The sequence below is a fragment of the Pantherophis guttatus genome, chromosome 10, assembly GCF_059756535.1.
Source record: "Pantherophis guttatus breed Tessera chromosome 10, ASM5975653v1, whole genome shotgun sequence".
In the NCBI taxonomy this organism is placed as follows: domain Eukaryota; kingdom Metazoa; phylum Chordata; class Lepidosauria; order Squamata; family Colubridae; genus Pantherophis; species Pantherophis guttatus.
The window spans coordinates 26,655,140-26,673,158 of NC_142072.1; the positions used below are offsets into that span (position 1 = coordinate 26,655,140).

Below are 18,019 nucleotides of genomic sequence, written 5' to 3' on the forward strand. Positions count from 1 at the left end.
AAAGATTTCTTCACTTCTCTCTCCTTTCTCTCTCTCTCTCTCTCTCTCTCTCTCTCTTTCTTGCCACCTTTCCTGCTGATTTCCTGCCCTCTAAGATCTCTGCAGAGGCAGCACCAGAAATGTGTTTGTAGCACTTGTTTGACCACAAAAAGTTCCAAAGCAGTTCACAAACCCCAAAAGTTTCCTGCCAGCCTCAACCCCCTGCTTTCTGTAGTTCTATAGCTGAATCTTGCAGCTGGCCCCCTATGGATCTTCTGAGCCACAAGGTGTGCAGTCTTGACAAAGGCTTTGTGCCTTTTGAACTCTGGGAACCATTACACTGGGAAGAAGACAGAGACAGTACGGATTCAAAGGATGTTTCAGGAATGCTTCCAGACATTCATTTAAATGTCAGAGGGCTCCATGCTCCAGATTGGGTCCAAAGGGATCTCATATTCTCATTGCTTTCTCTTGGCTTGATTTTCCTCACAAAGAATCACTAGAGAGCTAGTGATTCTCCTTTCTCAACTAGCCAGGAAACAGTTTAAGGAATTGCTCTTCTACTGGACCTGGAAAAATGAGAATTGCTGACATCAACCTGGAAAAATAATAATAACTTTATTGTCATTGTACGTATATACACAGTATACCCATACAATGAAATACACTTAACAGCCAAAGACCAGGCCCAACACACATAACAATCCCCAAACACCCCCCTCCCACCACAAATTCCCCACCCCTAAACCACCCAAACATCCACACAACAAACCACATAATGCTGTCCAACAGCTCTCTGATGGTAGCCCTTTAGTTCATTGTTGAGTGCAGTTATAACTCTGGGATAAAAATTATTCAGAAAACCTGTGAAAAACGAGACATGCTGACATCAAGCTCAACCAAGTTCAGATGATTGTGCTGCCCCCCTCCCCCCGCATTGATTTTTGGTCCCTCATCCTGACATTCCAATTAATTAGATTTCATTCATATACTCTGAAACTTAAAGTCATACCCAACACTTGATGGCTGAATGATTCACAGGTTGGTTCTTTCATTTGAAAAGGGATAGTGTTTATGGATATTTTCTGGAACAAAATGCCTATGGGGGAATTTTGCAGTTGAAGATAATGAATAAGGCCCACTTTTGTTTGTTACTCACAAAAATATATCACTGGAATAATTAACTAGGAAGGAGAGCATGATTTTTTAAAAAATGTCTGTTTTGATAGTCCTCATGGACATTCTGAAAGGACTACTGGTCAGATCCATCCAAGGGCCCACCTGGTCTATCAAGCAACCCTCACCCCCTCCTCAGAGCAGCCAACCTCTCTTTCTGTCTTTCTCAGTGTTAACAATAATCCACTACTTTCAACAGCATACTAAAAAGAAGAGACATCACCCTGCCAACAGAAGTGCGTATAGTCAAGGGTATGGTTTTCCCAGTTGCAATGGATGGCTGTGAAAGTTGGACCTGAAGGAAGGCTGAGCGCCAAAGAATTGAGGCCTTTGAACTCTGGTGCTAGAGAAGACTCCTGCGAGTCCCTTGGACTGCAAGGCGATCCAACCGGTCAGTCTTGGGGAAGTTAAACCCTGACTGCTCTTTAGAAGACCAGATCCTGAAAATGAAACTCAAATACTTTGGCCACCTAATGAGAAGGAAGGACTCACTGGAGAAGAACCTAATGCTGGGAACGATGGAGGGCAAAAGAAGAAGGGGATGGCAGAGAACGAGGTGGCTGGATGGAGTCACTGAAGCAGTCGGCGTGAGCTTAAATGGACTCCAGAGGATGGTAGAGGACAGGAAGGCCTGGAGAAACACTGTCCATGGAGTCGCAATGGGTCGGACACGACTTCGTGACTAACAACAACTACTTTCAAGAAGGTGCCATGATTAAGGATAGTAGCTACAGATGGCCTGATTCTTCATGAATTTGTCCAATTCTTCTTTAGTTATGGATACGCCAAGGATGGTCACCATATCTGATGGCATAAATTAACTCTGCCTTGAATTTTAAAAAAATCTCTTACTTTGAATAGTGGTGAATCTGCTGATGTTTCACTTTGATGGAGTACTAATATTGTGAAAAAGGAGGAAGAATGGCTTTTTCCATATTTTGCATTCCACACACGTTGTTCCAAGCCTCTATCCCCTCTCTTCTATTTGCCTACTCCAATTTCATCAATTTGGTTGCTCTTGCGTGAACTTTTTCCTTTTCGGGTCTAGTGACAAGAACAATGCCTGATGGCAACCTTGCAAAGCATTTCCTCCTTTTGGACATTAATCTTGAGATTATGGGCAATTTAGCTTGGTTTTGTATGGATGCATATAAAATAATCTTTATGATCATCACTAAGAGCTGCTGAACTCAGTTCTTCATGGTTAGCCAAACATGGCTTGTTCTCAACTTTAAGTTTTGGACCGATTTTTGTCTTAGTCTTTTCAGTGGAGTTTATGCTTTGTTTTCTGTAGATCCAGTTAATCAAACCCACAGAAACTGCTGGGTTTGTCAGAGCTGATTTGTAAGTGAAATCTGCAGTCCTTAAATTTTTTTTTCTTGATTTCCCTCTGAATTTTTTGGTTTCATTTTTAAGGGGATTCTTGTGTTATTGTCATTCATCTTAGCCTTTTCTGTTCCAAATATTCCTTTTAGTTGAAAGTTCTTCTATGTACTCTTTTTATTTATTTATTTTAAACCTATAGGTTTAACCCATACTGGCTGGGGAATTATGGACATTGAAATTCACATGTCTTAAATTTCCAAAATTGAAAAGCATTAATCCAGAGTTACATTTACCGCATGGTTACATTTGCTTCCTGCTGGTTAATAAACCATAATAAAGATTGCTAATAAAGAATATTGCCAAGGCAAGAAAAGTAGAAGTGAGCAGAGATCACAAAGAGCAACAGAATCATGATCTCTGGAGTTTCTTTTCATGTATTTTATTAATTGTGCCAAGCTTGCTAATGTAACCACAAGAGCCCTGGTTGTACACTGTTAAAAATGGCAAGGGCAGGGCCGAGAAGGATGTGGTGTGTTGATGGAGGTATGTTAACATGTGCACATGCATCATGTTGGAAGAAAAGTCACTGAACAGAGGAAATACCCTTTACAGCAGTGCTTCCCAAAGAAAAAATCACCCAAAATTGGATAAAAGTGGTTTTTCTTTGGGTAATAATGTATGACCCCATTACCAACAGGAACATTTGAACTGTCTTAAATATTCCTATAGGTACTAACGAATAAGCTCTGTGAAATTACCAATGATAATTTGTTGAAATAACAAAGAAATGTTCAATGATATTGATTTTATAATACAATATAAAATATTTTATAATAGAATTCTTTTTTTTATTGGCCAAGTGTGATTGGACACACAAGGAATTTGTCTTGGTGCATAAACTCTCAGTGTACATAAAAGAAAAGATACGTTTGTCAAGAATCATAAGGTACAACACTTAATGATAGTCATAGGGTACAAATAAGCAATCAGGAAACAATATCAATAGAAATCGTAAGGATACAAGCAAGAAAATTACAGTCATACAGTCATAAGTGGAAGGAGATGGGTGGTAGGAACAACAGCCTGGTGAGATTTGAACTTGCAGTAATTGCAGGCAGCTGGCAGCTAAGTGCTATTTAACAGCGCTTTAGTCCGCTGCTCCACCAAAAACTGGCAGTAATTTTCAGTTTTCAGCAAAACCATCATAAAGTGTGGTTGCTACGAACAGCTATAAATGGACAGTGTTGCCAAGTGCCTGAAGTGTGGTCACATGACTTCTAGGGCAGGGGGCAACCATGGGAACTTTGGAACTGGGTCATCACTGCCTTTTGGCAGGTAGGTCATAACTTTGAATGGTCGCTAAGGAACCAGTCATAAGTCAAGGCCTACCTGTACTCACATAGCATGAGACTCTTGGCTGTTGCAACGTACAGTCCCTGTACCCAAGGCATTAAAGCAGGGATGATTGTTGTGCTCCCTGGGACATGGACTGAGTGCCATTCTCACCCCCTAAAAAGAACAGCTTGCACAATTAGAATGCAATCAGAGAAAGATACCACTGCTCTGAACTGGGGGCGGTTGGTGCTCATTTCTTGCTCCATTTTAGAATTTGTAAACAGAGAGGAAAGGGGAAAAGCCTTAGTAGTACAGGGAAAAAGGAAAAAAAGGGGGGAAAAAGAGCCTTGGTAGTACAGGGGTTTAAGGCACCCTGTTATTAAGCTGGTTATTAAGACCAGCTGCCTGCAATTACTGCAGGGTTCGAATCTTGCCAAGGCTCAAGGTTGACTCAGCCTTCCATCCTTTCTAAGGTAGGTGAAATGAGGACCCAGTTTGTGGGGGCAATAGCTGACTTTGTATAAATATACAAAAGGATGAAGGCTATTGCTGAGCACATTGTAAGCCGCCCCGAGTCTCCGGAGAAGGGCGGCATATAAATCAAATTAAAAAAAAAAAAAAGCTCTTGGAAAGCCCAACCGGTCTAAAGCTGAAGTGAAGCTGGGCTGAGGCAGAGTGCAAAGGTACACATTCATAAACAACACACAATGCTCAAGAGATGTGCCTTTTATTGCTTCTTTTTGAAGTGTTTAACTTATCGGAGCTTCTCAAAGCCTGACATGTAATAAAAATTAGCAAGCTTTTAAAACATAAGTGGGCAAAATAAATGAGGGGCAGCCAAAGGGTGATCAGCCTTCCAAGTAAAAGGGACACATCAACCAGTAAAAAAAAATTCCCTTGAGGTCATTGCCCCTCCTGCATCCTTAGCCAGGACCACAGGACAGTCCAGAAAGCCACAGCATAGAAGACCTTAAGGGAGGGGAGGCCCAAAAAGTCGAGATGCAGCTTGTGAACCCTGCCCCTTTTTTGCATGCATTGCTGGCTAAACTTTGGGCTGGCCCTTCTCTGAACCTGCAGTTTGTTCTCCGACAGACGCTGCTTAGGCCTGTGAATCACCAAAAGGGTACCCATTGTCCCTCTTGTTCCATATTGCTCCCTGCTTTTCATCTCCTTTTTCTAAGTAGCAAAACTTCCCTCCCTGAGAGGTGCTTCACCCGAAGAAAGGCTGCCCCAGGCAGTTCTCTAGACTTCCCTACCATGTTTCCCCGAAAATAAGGCCCTGTCTTATATTTTTTTGAACCCTGAAATAAGCGCTTGGCCTTATTGCCATGCGCTCAAAAGTCCAATTGGGTTTATTATCAGGGGATGTCTTATTTTGGGGAAAACAGGGTACTTTCTACTAGGAGGATGTATTTTGTCTACCATCTTACCTCTCTGATTGCCAGTCCAGCAGGGGTGAAATGCTCCCGGTTCGGACCGGATCGCCTGATCCGGTAACAATGGAGGTGAGTGGTTCGGAGAACCGTTAGCAAAAATCCCTGCCCCCTCCCCCCCCCATGCCAAGCTGAGCCACGTGATCATCAGAGGCTTTTTTTTAAATTTTTAAAAACATTTTTTCTCTTCGGCCGAAAAAATGCTTTTAAAATCCTCTGATGAACGTGCGGCTTAGCTGGGATCATCAAAGGCTTTTAAAAGCATTTTTTCTACAACCTATTCAGGCTTTTTTCTTTTAAAGCCTCTGACGATCCAAGCTGAGTTGCCTGATCGGCAGAGACTTTTTTTTCTTTTAAAAGCCTCTGACGATCCAAGCTGAGTTGCCTGATCGGCAGAGGCTTTTAAAAGAAAAAAAGCCTCTGCCAATCAGGCAACTCAGCTGGGATCGTCAGAGCCTTTTGAAAGCATTTTTTACAACCTCTTCACCGGCCACGGCCACCCAGTCACATTCCCCCCCCCAAGCCATGCCCACAGAACTAGTAGTAACAAATTTTAGATTTCACCACTGCAGTCCAGGTATGTTTGTGGGCCCAGAGCAGATCAGCCAGGCGAGACATGGGTTGCTCTACATGGGTGCAAAATCTATAGATGCAGGCAATGGGAGCCAAGATACTTCTTGGTTGCCAACAGCCACAAGCGCCGAGCAAGCATGCAATGGGTTGAAGGTCCATCAGCACAAGGAGAAGCGGCGTGAGTTTATATTCATGCGGGTGACTCCAATGTGCTTGAGAGGGGTAGACAGGAGGAAGGCCATCTTGGGGGGAATGTTGCAGAGCAGGTCCGAGTCCTCCTCACAGCCCTCCAGTTCAAAGGTGGCATCATCCAGCATCTCTTTGTGGCGATGGCACGCCTGCTCCACTTTCAGCTGATGGATCTGGGCCCGCAGCCGCATCAGCTGCCGTGCCAGCTGGTGGTCCAGGGCCTGCATCTTCCTCTGAAACAAGAGAGAATTGGCCTGACATCAAATTTATTTATTCATTAGATTTTTATCCTGCCTTTATTATTTTTATACATAAGGCAGAAAATTTACATAATACCCATGAATGAAGGCAAATCTACCAAATCTACCGGATCCCCTGCATGGATTACCCTTGGGACTATGTAGAGCCTGAGTGGCGTAGGAGGCTAATGCCTCCTACTAAGGCAGCATTTAACATCCAGCTGCCTGCAATTACTGCGAGTTCAATTCTCACCAGGCTCAAGGTCGACTCAGCCTTCCATCCTTTCTAAGGTGGGTAAAATAAGGACCCGGATTGTGGGGGCAATAAGCTGACTTTGTACAGAATATACAAAAGTATGAAGGCTATTGCTTAACGCATTGTAAGCCGCCCTGAGTCTCCGGAGAAAGGCGGCATATAAAAATAAATAAATAAATAATAATAAATAATAAATAGGACAGACGGGAAAGAACCAACCACCAGACTGCAAGAACACAAGCAATGGTCAGATGAGGAGACTTGAACATTGGTAGCCTCTCGTTGTAATGAACGAGGGCATGCATTTAATTTCACAGCTACTAAGATTGTTGGCCGAGTACGTACAAAGATGGCCAGGGAAATGAAATTAAAGTAAGTTCGAATCTTGCCAGGCTCAAGGTTGACTCAGCCTTCCATCTTTTCAATGAGGACCCAGTTTGTGGGGGCAATAAGCTGACTTTGTATATAATATACAAAAGTATGAAGGCTATTGCTTAACGCACTGTAAGCCACCCTGAGTCTCCGGAGAAGGGCGGCATATAAATCAAATTAAAAAAAAAAAAAAGAAGCAGATCCCATGTCAGTTAACAGGAGTGCTGATTTACCACCAGTTTATCAGCTACTTAGGAGCTAAAGACTTTGCAGCACAAGGAAACAATAGCCAATTGCCAGCCATCAACATACCAATCAAGTAACAGGAAGGGATCACATAAATATGACTCACAGAAAAGCCGAAAGCAAATATTCCAGTAGAGAGATGGAAGAGAGAAATTCCCTGGAGATGGGCTCCAGCATGAGTCCAAAAGCTTGGAAGAGTAAACCTCTGGACCCATTGACCAACTGTCAGACCTGCCCCAATCTGATCCCTTAGGAAAGAAAGACCCTTGACTCCATTAGGTTGAAGTATAAGGTTCTTTTATTGAAGGAAGTTGATTGCGGTAAAGTCAGACTAGCTCTAAGGTTTCCCTGCATGAAAAAGATACAGAAAAGATTCCTGTCTCCGTTCCCCCTGTGACCAGTCTGTGTTTCGTCAATTGGAGCTCGCCAAAATGTTATGAGAACACTGAGATGTTGTGGGCAATTCACATTCCTTTCCCAGGGTGCATGGCCTTGGTGCCTCTGGTACAAACTGGTTCTGGGCTTCTCTGGACTTCATCACCTGTCATTTCATACACCCAATCATATTGCCCATTTGTCGCCTCCTCACCCACTCCAGCCTTTGATGGCAAGACCTGGCAGGACCCAACACTGACCCAGATTCAATTTTACATAATAATCTGTCCTCCTCCTATTTTCCCTGCAACAACAACCCTGTGAGGTGGGCTGGATTGTGAGTGTGTGACTGGCCCAAAGTCATGCAACCAGCTTTCATGCCTAAGGCAGGATGAGAACTCATGGTCTGCTGGTTTCCAGGTCAACACCTTAACCAGTACACAAAATTGGGTCGGAATGTGTCTTAATTGAAGACAGAAGTATCCAACACTTCACTGATGAAAGAATTCTAACTTGTCTGGATCCTAGCACAGGGTTCTAGAAGGAGGAGACAGGAAAGCCAGTGACATTACACACATTGTGATGTCCTCCCACATATGATCAAATTCTACAACTGATATGATCTCATTTGTCTCCCCTGCAGACATCCAAGGGTGTTGCTGGGACTGCAAAGGAGAGCAAATAACACCGGCTGCAACGTGATGTCATTGCACACAAATGGTTCACGTCACATTACTATGCTTCTATTGGACCCCTGTAGATTCAACAAATTAAAACAACTTGCAGTTCATTAATAGACTTTACAATTTGATTTAAAACAAAACGATGGAACCAACCGAATGGCTGATTTAATTATGTTGTTGCCGCCACGGGAGGTAGGTTAAGGTTTTTTATGAATTTTTATTATATGATGGATTTTTTAAAATTTTGTAAGCCTCCTGGAGTCATTTATGCATTGAGTTGGGCAGTTATATAAATAGACAGATGAGACAGACGGACAGACACAGAGAGAGATAGGTAGATAGAACAGGTAGGTAGATGAGGTGGAGAGGGAGGGAGGGAGAGGGAGGGAGAGAGAAATATGTTTTACTTCTATCCATTTAGCAGCTTAAAGTCAACTAGGCATAAGGCAGATAGGCCAATGAACAGCCAGAGCCAAGGGTTACCAAGATAGCCTCTAAGGACAGGTAACAACCTGGTTTCTTGCTCTGAAGGAGGTTAACAAAATATCTCCAGACAGAAGGGTGAACAACTGCTAAGCCCACAAAGAGGGTATGGCCAGAAATGCCAAGGTAGTGGCTTTCACAACTGAAGTTTCACAATGCACATAAAAAAGAGGGAGAGAGTTTTCATTGCATTATTGCAGCTCCTATCTTCCCTTTCCTGACCCAGCAGACACACCTGTTCACAGAAGAGCAAACACAAATGTAATAAACACCCACCAGTTCAGCTGCTGACTTTGCTTTGAACAGTAGAATACTCAAAACAAAATTCACCCTTTCATTTTCACTGCAGCAGTGTTTCCCAACCTTGGTCGCTTTAAGACTTGAACTCCTAGAATCCATGTGAAAGCTGGCAGTGTTGAGAAACATGACTGTAGGTTAAGAAAATTACAGAGAACTATACATTTAATCCCTAGTGCCGCCTAACGGGGTGAGCTCCCGTGACTTATCCCAGCTTCTGCCAACCTAGCAGTTCAAAAGCACATCAAAAATACAAGTAGAAAACTAGGCACCACCTTTGGTGGGAAGGTAATAGCATTCTGTGCGCCTTTGGCCTTTAGTCATGCCGGCCACATGGCCACAGAGACGTCGTCGGACAGCGCTGGCTCTTCAATGTAGATGAGCACCACCCCCTAGAGTCGGGAACAACTAGCACATATGTGCAAGGGGAACCTTTACCTTTATACATTTAATCACCAGGGGTTGATGTATAATCTCCAAGGAGAGTTGACTTTTTAAGACAGGGTGACCCTGCTCCCAGAAAGTGATTCCTGAGCTAAACTCTAGGAAAGGTCCCCACTTTCCTGTTATCAGCTCACAACAGATATATTGTCTCTGCTGCCAGCTACCTTACATAGCTAGAAACACCCAGCCATTGGAAAGCTTTCTCTATTGCCTGACACCATGCTCTCCCCTCTGTAGTATATAATAAATTATATATTATATATATTATATATATATATATATATTATATAATAAATATAAAAAGTACCATTGGCTGAAAGGCTTTGTGCCTATGATTCCAAAGACTTGGAAACTGCAGAAAATGTTCTTCTTCGTTGTTCCTTTTATGGAGCAGATTCTGAACCAGATTCTGTCTACCTATGATTAGTAGAGATCTTGTTCGCCCAATTTCAGTCTATGTCAAATCCTGCTGATAGATGAAGTATCCCTTATTACAGCACAAGTAGGGAAGATCCAACGAGTTAGCCAAATGTAACTGTAATTCATCTAAATTCTAGATGTTAACACTTTTTTTGGAATTTTAAACAATATTACATGGAATATAATTTTAGTGTCTACATTATAATTTAATATAGACTGCATCATGGATCTCATTCAGAGATGTTAGTTAGATTGTTTTAGAAATGTATTTTAACTTTATCTTAAACTTTATTTTGTTTTTTATCCATTTATCTAGCTATCTTTGTCCCGAATGATATAGGGCAGGGGTGTCAAATTCACGTCATCACGGTAGCGTCACGTGACGTATTGGGACTTTTTCCCCCTTCGCTAAACCGATCATGGGTATGGCCAGCACATGACGCATCCGACCCCTGGGCTGGGAGTTTGACAGCCCTGATGTAGAGTCTCCTGCTTGAACAGGACTAGAAGATCTCCAAGGTCCCTTCCAAATTTGTTACTCTATGGTATGTTTTACATTCTAAATCTATTTATCTTCACAGAGCACTCTGCTTCTATTGGTCTAGAACTGTAATAAACTGAAATGTATAAACTGTCTAAATAAACTGGCTAAAATTGCTGGGGAAATGTCCTGGATGGCCACGGACTCCCCATTGCTCAAATATCTTGCTCCCCTTCTTTTTCTTAAAATATGGGACTGCAGTCTGACTACATACAGTATTGAGAGACAACTGCTGAGTTTCACATTACTGCAATTTACTTACCCACTGAACATTGCCACATTTTAGAAAATTTATTTGGGTCTTTATGTGTTTATTTTTCTTTATTCATTTGTTTACTTGACCAGCAGATGCACCCAAAATCCATCATAGTAAGATGCAACAGTAGCAAAGATTCAAGAGGGAACCAAAAAAAAAGATTTGAGCAAGATTTAAAATATTTAACAGTTTTAAAAGACCTCAGCAATGTTGGGTAATATTTGCTGCCACGTCCTCAGAGTTGCTAGGCAAAATTTAGCAATTTTGTAGTCAACAATGGCCATACGATCTTCCAGAAGAAAAGACGTTGGTGGTGCCAACTAATAATTTACAAGCAGCCAGAGATTCTAATGTAGTGTTAAGCACACACTGTCTTCAACCTGGCAAGCCATTCCTTTGCTAGGACTATGATGGCAAAAAGCTGGAAGCAAAACTAAAAGAAATGATGTATATATCTATCACGGTCACCATAGAATGGCTCAATCTCAAACACAGCACTTTAGTATTAGGATCTGTCCTCTCTATTCCTGAAAGTTTTCAGTTGTAAATGTCCAACCACTTGCCCCAACTTGTCTGGAGGGCACCAGGTAAGGAAACCAGTGCCAAATTGGACTTAATAGGTTTCAAAGCATTTCCCTGCCAAACACTTCCCACTTCTGATAATCAGAGGAGACCAGGCATGCCAATGATGTCACCTGTGGCATGGCATCATCATCATCATCACGGTGCAATGTTGTTGTGGCTTCAACTAGATGTTGGTCCTTCTCAGACAAGACTCTTAACTTCTCACTTACAGCTGGAGCAGAAGCAGAGAAGCACAGCTTGTAAAAAGCTCCTGGCTGGGAGGTGGTCCTTGAAAGATACTGACCTAAACAGTTTTTCTCCTCTGCCTATGTTCTCCAGAAGCCCACTGCCCAAAAAACAGCAGAGATTAAGTTAAAGGGATGAATCGCAGATGCTCCTGGCTGGAGATTGAAAAACCAGGATTTTGCTGCCCCGTCTTCCAGCAGATTTTATTGACATTAATTATAATGTAGCTTCCTGGTAGAACTATTTGAGTTTCTGACCCTTTTAGACCAACTTCTCCTGAGACCCAAAGAACTACTTACCAGTTCCATCCGAAGCCATTCAAAGGCCATACCAATGGTGGGGAATCCACAAACAGACTTCAGGGGTCCCTGGGCCTGATTCTCTTCTCCTACTGCCTCTTCACCCTGCTTCTCCAGGTGGGTCTTCAGAGCTCCAGCCTGCAGCCCATTTCTCCAGGAGGGACTTTGCACATGGGCCTTCCACTCCAGATAAGATGGGCGCCGTGTCTGTAGCTTCAACTTTGTTGTCAAGGCCTTGACACTGTCTAGGTTCTCCTCTTCTAAGTTCAATTCATCTTCCCCCAGTTCCTTGAACCTCACCAGGGCCATGGCAGAGGTGCCAAGCACAGAGTGTGTCTCCACAGAGAACAAAATAACAAACTCACTCTCCTCGGTGCACACGCTGCATATACGTATGTGTATATAGACAAAAGCTGTTTATTCTTGAAACAATCAAGTCCTTGGAAATATAAAAAAGAGCAGGAACTTTAATTATCCAGAGGTGAATAGCAGAGGGTTTTTTTTTTTTAAAGTATACTATTATTGTCTCCAGCTGGGAGGAGACACTCTATTCTTTGAAAGGAAGTTTCAATAGGAACATAAGTCAGCAAGAGTGTAAAGTAATTTATCCTGCCCGGGCACACTGCTTCCTTTTCTTATCATCAGCCAAGAAAAGTCATGGATCCTCCACCCAGGTCTGAAATGACTTGGAAAGATGAAAGGGCAAAGTGCAATTTTTTTAACGAGCTAGTTAAAGTGGTGGGATGCGGTGGCTCAGTGGCCTAGATGCTGAGCTTGTCAATCGAAAGGTCGGCAGTTCAGCGGTTCGAATCCCTAGTGCTGCGTAACGTGGTGAGCTCCCATTACTTGTCCCAGCTTCTGCCAACCTAACAGTTTGAAAGCACGTAAAAAAAAAATGCAAGTAGAGAAATAGGGACCACCTTTGGTGGGAAGGTCAAATAGTTCTACCAGGAAGAACTTGCGGGGGGGCGAAAGCCCTACTAAGCAGGTATATACAAAAAGTATGAAGGCTATTGCTTAACACATTGTAAGTCGCCCTGAGTCTCTGGAGAAGGGCGGCATATAAATCGAACCAATAAATAAATAAATAAAATAAAGGTAACAGCATTCCGTGCGCCTTTGGCGTTGAGTCATGCAGGCCACATGACCACGGAGACGTCTTCGGACAGTGCTGGCTCTTCGGCTTTGAAACGGAGATGAGCACCACCCCCTTGAGTTGGGAACGACTAGCACATATGTGTGAGGGGAACCTTTACCTTTGCCTAACCAGAAGCCAGGAGACCTTGATTGGGGCACTGGTCTACCACATCTTCTCTGCCCTCTGGGCCTGCCCTAGTTTTCCTGTGACCTTGCCTTCTCTTTTAAGTACAAATCCCTGGGACAACAAGGAAAGTAAAGCAGCAGCTCCTCCTGCTGACTCTAATAAACCAACCCATGTGATGCACTTCAGTAAAGTGTTGGATTCTCCAGTAAATCCCATGGACTGATGGCCATGGAAAGACAACTATATTGCAGACAGAGGCAGGGTGCATATTAAAGTCACTAAGGCGGACACAGCAATTTCCAGGATGGTAAGTGTCTGCAGATGGTGATCACTACAGTGCAATCAAACCAGGGGTGGGTTCTACTTACCTTTACTACCGGTTCGCATCGTGCCCGCGCACTTCAGCTCATGCGCAGATTGCTTCTAAAGACGTCCAGGTCAGTGGGCGGAGCCTCCCGCCGGTTTTACTACCGGTTCTATAGAACCGGTCCGAACCAGGGTCAACCCACCACTGAACCAAACCCTGCTTTGTTTTCATAGTAAATGAAATTTCCATCTTTACTTTTGTTGACCTTGCAGATCCCCCAGGTAAGAAAACAGAATGATCTGCCTTTTATCCATCTTTGAGAAAGGAAAACCCACACGCCACCTTTGCCATCCATGCCATTTACCAACCCTGACCATCTCTGACCTGCCAGTGAACCCCAGACAATAAAAGAAAGGATCTCATAAGCCTATGGGCTTATATTAACACCTGGGCTGAAACTGACGAAGTATGTCTTTCACTAGGAAATTGGTAAATTGAGAAAGAGGGTGGCACTTTTTTCTAGATACTGTCTTCACTTTAAGAGTACAATAGCAATAACAGTTAAACTTATATACTGCTTCACATTGCTTTTACAGCCCTCTCTAAGTGGTTTACAGAGTCAGCCTGTTGCCCCCAACAATCTGGGTCCTCATTTTACCCACCTCGGAAGGATGGAAGGCTGAGTCAACCTTGAGCCAGTCAGGATGCAAAGGCTACCTCTCAATTTGAGCTATTATTTTTCTTTTGATGACGGTGATGATGACTTCTGTGGTTTGGAGAACCCAAACACCATTCTTAAATTTAGAAATCAGGAGGGATCAGAAAAACCGAAGAGGACCAATTGATCAAAGCTCCGTACTTTTTAAAGAAAAGGATGGAGCTTTCATCACAAGCTGCCATCTTGACCTTTTTGTCCCACAAACACACCCTAAGCACCGCTGTTGGAAACTTGCTATTATTCTCATGATTTCTGTCTCAGCTTCCTGTAAAACCGGTCAGTTCCTTATCCAATGAGGATATTGCAAAGCAGCATTTCTCAATCTCAGTTGGGGATTCTGGGAGCTAGATAATTCTGGGAGCTGAAGTCCACATGTCTTAAATTTGCCATGCTTAAGAAATGCTGCTCTGGAGGTGGAGAAGCTTGCTTAAACTCCCCAGAAAGAAAGGCCATAGCTGGCAGATAGGAACCCCCCCAAATCAATTTTATGGGGGTTTCTTCATGTGTAATCCTATCATAGGTTTACCATAGAGAACTCTTCTTATTTTCTGCTGCCCCTGGGAGCACTCTTTGTTGCCAGAATCTTGTTCCTGCACTTCATTTAAGGTGGAACCAACCACTGGATTGCCTAAACATATTTAATCATACTGGCCCAGCCAGGCATCTTCCAGATGTCCTGGGGCTGGAAGTTCCTAAATTCCCAGCCAAGCTGTCTGGGGGTATCAGTTTTGGTAAGGCTTTATTAGAGAAATGATATCTGATTCTGGTAGAACGTAGTGGTTCCTCTTACCTGGCTGGAGGCCAAGATAGCATTTTTTTCAAGGATCCATTGCTAAGCAGCTAAAAAGGATAAACATGTCCTTCAGACAGAATACCCAGAAGAGGCAATCCCATCTGGGCAAGTTTTAGATGTTTGTTTTGTCACTCCAACACCTGTGAGAGATTTGGAAAAAGAGATGCTATCTGCACTCTAACTGCCCACTCTGAGGATAAAACTGCATTAACAAAGCTCTCTCAAGCATTTCAAGCAGGCAAATCGTTCCATTCCTGGCCTTACCAGATTTTCTTTGCAAGGTGAAAGTCCAAAGGCACAGCAATTGCTTAGACAGTTGTAAAACCAAAACAACATATGCCTCATGGCACCTTCAAGGTGACTCCCCTTTTGATAGCAGGAAACGTCTAGTCCATGAAAATCTGCTTCCTGTTGGCCATGATGGTTGTAGGCTATGGGTTTAATTCTGTGACTCATTGGGACATTTTTGAGAGGATGATAGCACAATCTGCTGTGACCAGCAGAAACATTGAGTTTTGGGCTGACAATATTTCTCCTCTAGTGCTGGATAGTCCTGTGATTATCTACGAAATATACAGTATAATGAATAGAAAAATAACAAATAAAGTTTGTGACAAACAAACGTCAATGATAAATCAACAATTGCTTATTTAAACAGATAAACAGAATGACCTCACTTAGGCAAAAAAGCCAGTGGGATTGGGAGTGACTTCTGACTTCCCGCCAACTTTCCCATTGACTTTGCTTGTGGGGAGCTGGCAGGGAGCATTTGAAGTCAAATCACCTGGCCCTGGGGATTCCTGAACAGCCACAACTTTGTCAATAAAACTGGTCTGAACATTGTGTAAGTTTCAATTCCACCAGAGTAATAGGTCTTGGATTTTTTTACACATTTTTTAAATTAGTGGATTTTAGGTACCCTGATTTAAAAATGGTTGTGGAATAATGCATTGTTTGGGTTAACTTGAGGGTACAAACAGACAATAAGAGTGTTAATAGTGTATACATTCTAAATGTATGTAATCTAAATAATGCTGTAAATTTGGTTTCCATGGGCTCAAGAATTCTTTCCAGCACTCATGTGATGGGACCAAGTCTTCACAGCTGGGGTTGCTTTATAGCTGCTGCCTTTTCACCTTTGACCCTCAAACAGCCCCCTTCCTGAAAGGCTGGCCCCCAGATTGGCAAGCAGGAACCTAACCCTGGGCATTGAATTGGGGTGAATGAACCCTGGGGGCAAAAGCAGAAAGCGTCTTTCCCTTTTTTGGAACAGCTCAAAAACAAACTCCCCACTATCTTTTGGAAGCATTTTATCTTGATGACCCCAAGTTCTGGGTTTGTGTAACATACTGAACTTTACACCACCCACCCAGATTCCCACAGCACAGCTGCTGGTTGAACATCCATTTCCCTCACGGCAAGGGAAAATGTGCTATTTATTAGTTTGAGAAGAAGCCCTACTTCTTGAGAAGACGTTTTTGGCTGTGTAAACCACAACCAAATGTGAATAATTCTCAAAAGCATGGGTATTCCAGGGTTATTGAAAAATCAATATAAGGAACAAGAAGCCACAATTAGAATGGAATAGGGAACAATAAAATGGGTTCAAAGATGGGAATGAGTAGCATCAGTTAGGTTACTTTATTTATTTAACAAACATGAAGAATATATCATGAGAAATTCTGGATTAGAAGAAATAGGCAACTAAAATGGTTGAGGAAAGCATCAACAAACTCAGTTATGGTAGTACAGGGCCTTGGTAGTACAGGGGTTTAAGGCACCCTGTTATTAAGCTGGTTATTAAGACCAGCTGCCTGCAATTACTGCAGGGTTCGAATCTCGCCAAGGCTCAAGGTTGACTCAGCCTTCCATCCTTTCTAAGGTAGGTAAATTGAGGACCCAGTTGTGGGGGCAATAAGCTGACTTTGTATAAATATACAAAAGAATGAAGGCTATTGCTGAGCACATTGTAAGCCTGAGTCTTCGGAGAAGGGCGGCATATAAATCAAATTAAAAAAAAAAAGTTATGCTGATGATACTACTTGGTGGTCTGAAAATGACAAGGCAAATCTCTTGTTGATCTGTTCCTTAAGATTTAAAAAAAAAAACTAAGATCATGTCAGCAAATGACACTAACTTTATGCAAGTAGTGAGAAGTTGAAGTAATAAATAAATTGAGCCCAAATATCTTAATAAATAAATTGAGCCCACTGGGACTGGGACTGCAGCTATGAGATTACAACAGATCTAGACTGACTTTTAAAATGCAGAGACATCCCATTGACTCCAAAGATACATATTGTGAAAACAATGCGTTTGAGCTGGGATGTCAGAAAAAGCAATTGGACCAATGTTTCTCAGCCTTGACAACATTAAGATATGTGGACTTCAACTCCCAGAATTCCCCAGCCATCATGGCTGCCTGAGGAATTCTGAGAGTTGAAATCCACACATCTTAACATTGCCAAGGCTGGGCAATTTGTCGAGCTGATGTCCATAAGTCTTAAAATTGCCAAGGCTGGGAATTCTGGTGGGAGTTGAAGTCCACACATCTTAACATTGCTATGGTTGAGAAACACCGCCATGGATGATAAGAAGAACAAATCATTCAATTGTAGATCGAACCAGTCAACTGCCCAGAAGTAAAACATATTAAATATGAGCCAAAGAAAAAGTCACTGGAGAAGACCCTGATGCTTAGAGAAATCAAAGCTGTTAGAAAAGGAAGAGACTTTTCTGCACATCTGCTTTTTAATCTCCACCTTCTTGGGAGTACTGGCAGATATTTATTTTTTCTTTTTAATTTACTTTTGCACTAGAGTGTAGCCCTGTAGTTCTTCATAGAAATATCTGAGAGTCAAGAGGAACTTGCTCATGAAGCACTCTTCTGCACATCCATCTTGTTATCATGCAATAAATCCTCCTCCCCCCACACCACCCCCGGAGTTTCAATTCCTCCAATGTTCCAGTAATTTCATGCCTCTCTTTTTCTCATCATCTGTCCTAGCGAACAACAAAGCCACTGAATGTATGACTGTTGTTTATCACAGCGATGCTTTATCTGCTATCTTCACACATCTCTTCTAGTTCTTTAACAGTGGAAAAAAATCAACTGAAAAAACAACAACAAATTAGAGCTGGGCTACCTTAAGCGACACATCCTCTTTCTCCCTTTCTCGCTCTCTCTCTCTCCCTCCCTGCTCAG

General features: G+C 42.6%; 1 protein-coding gene across 1 annotated transcript; it reads right to left on the reverse strand.

Moving 5' to 3' along the window:
• Positions 1 to 3,305: 3,305 nt before the first annotated feature.
• On the reverse strand, positions 3,306 to 12,151 carry FAM167B (family with sequence similarity 167 member B). The gene is made up of 2 exons (XM_034413733.3): positions 11,733 to 12,151; positions 3,306 to 6,244 (listed from the first exon to the last, which is right to left on the reverse strand). Exons 1-2 carry the CDS (start codon positions 12,039 to 12,041, stop codon positions 5,981 to 5,983), a joined length of 573 nt encoding a protein of 190 aa, XP_034269624.1. The 5' UTR covers positions 12,042 to 12,151; the 3' UTR covers positions 3,306 to 5,980.
• Between the last annotated feature and the right edge of the window lie 5,868 nt (positions 12,152 to 18,019).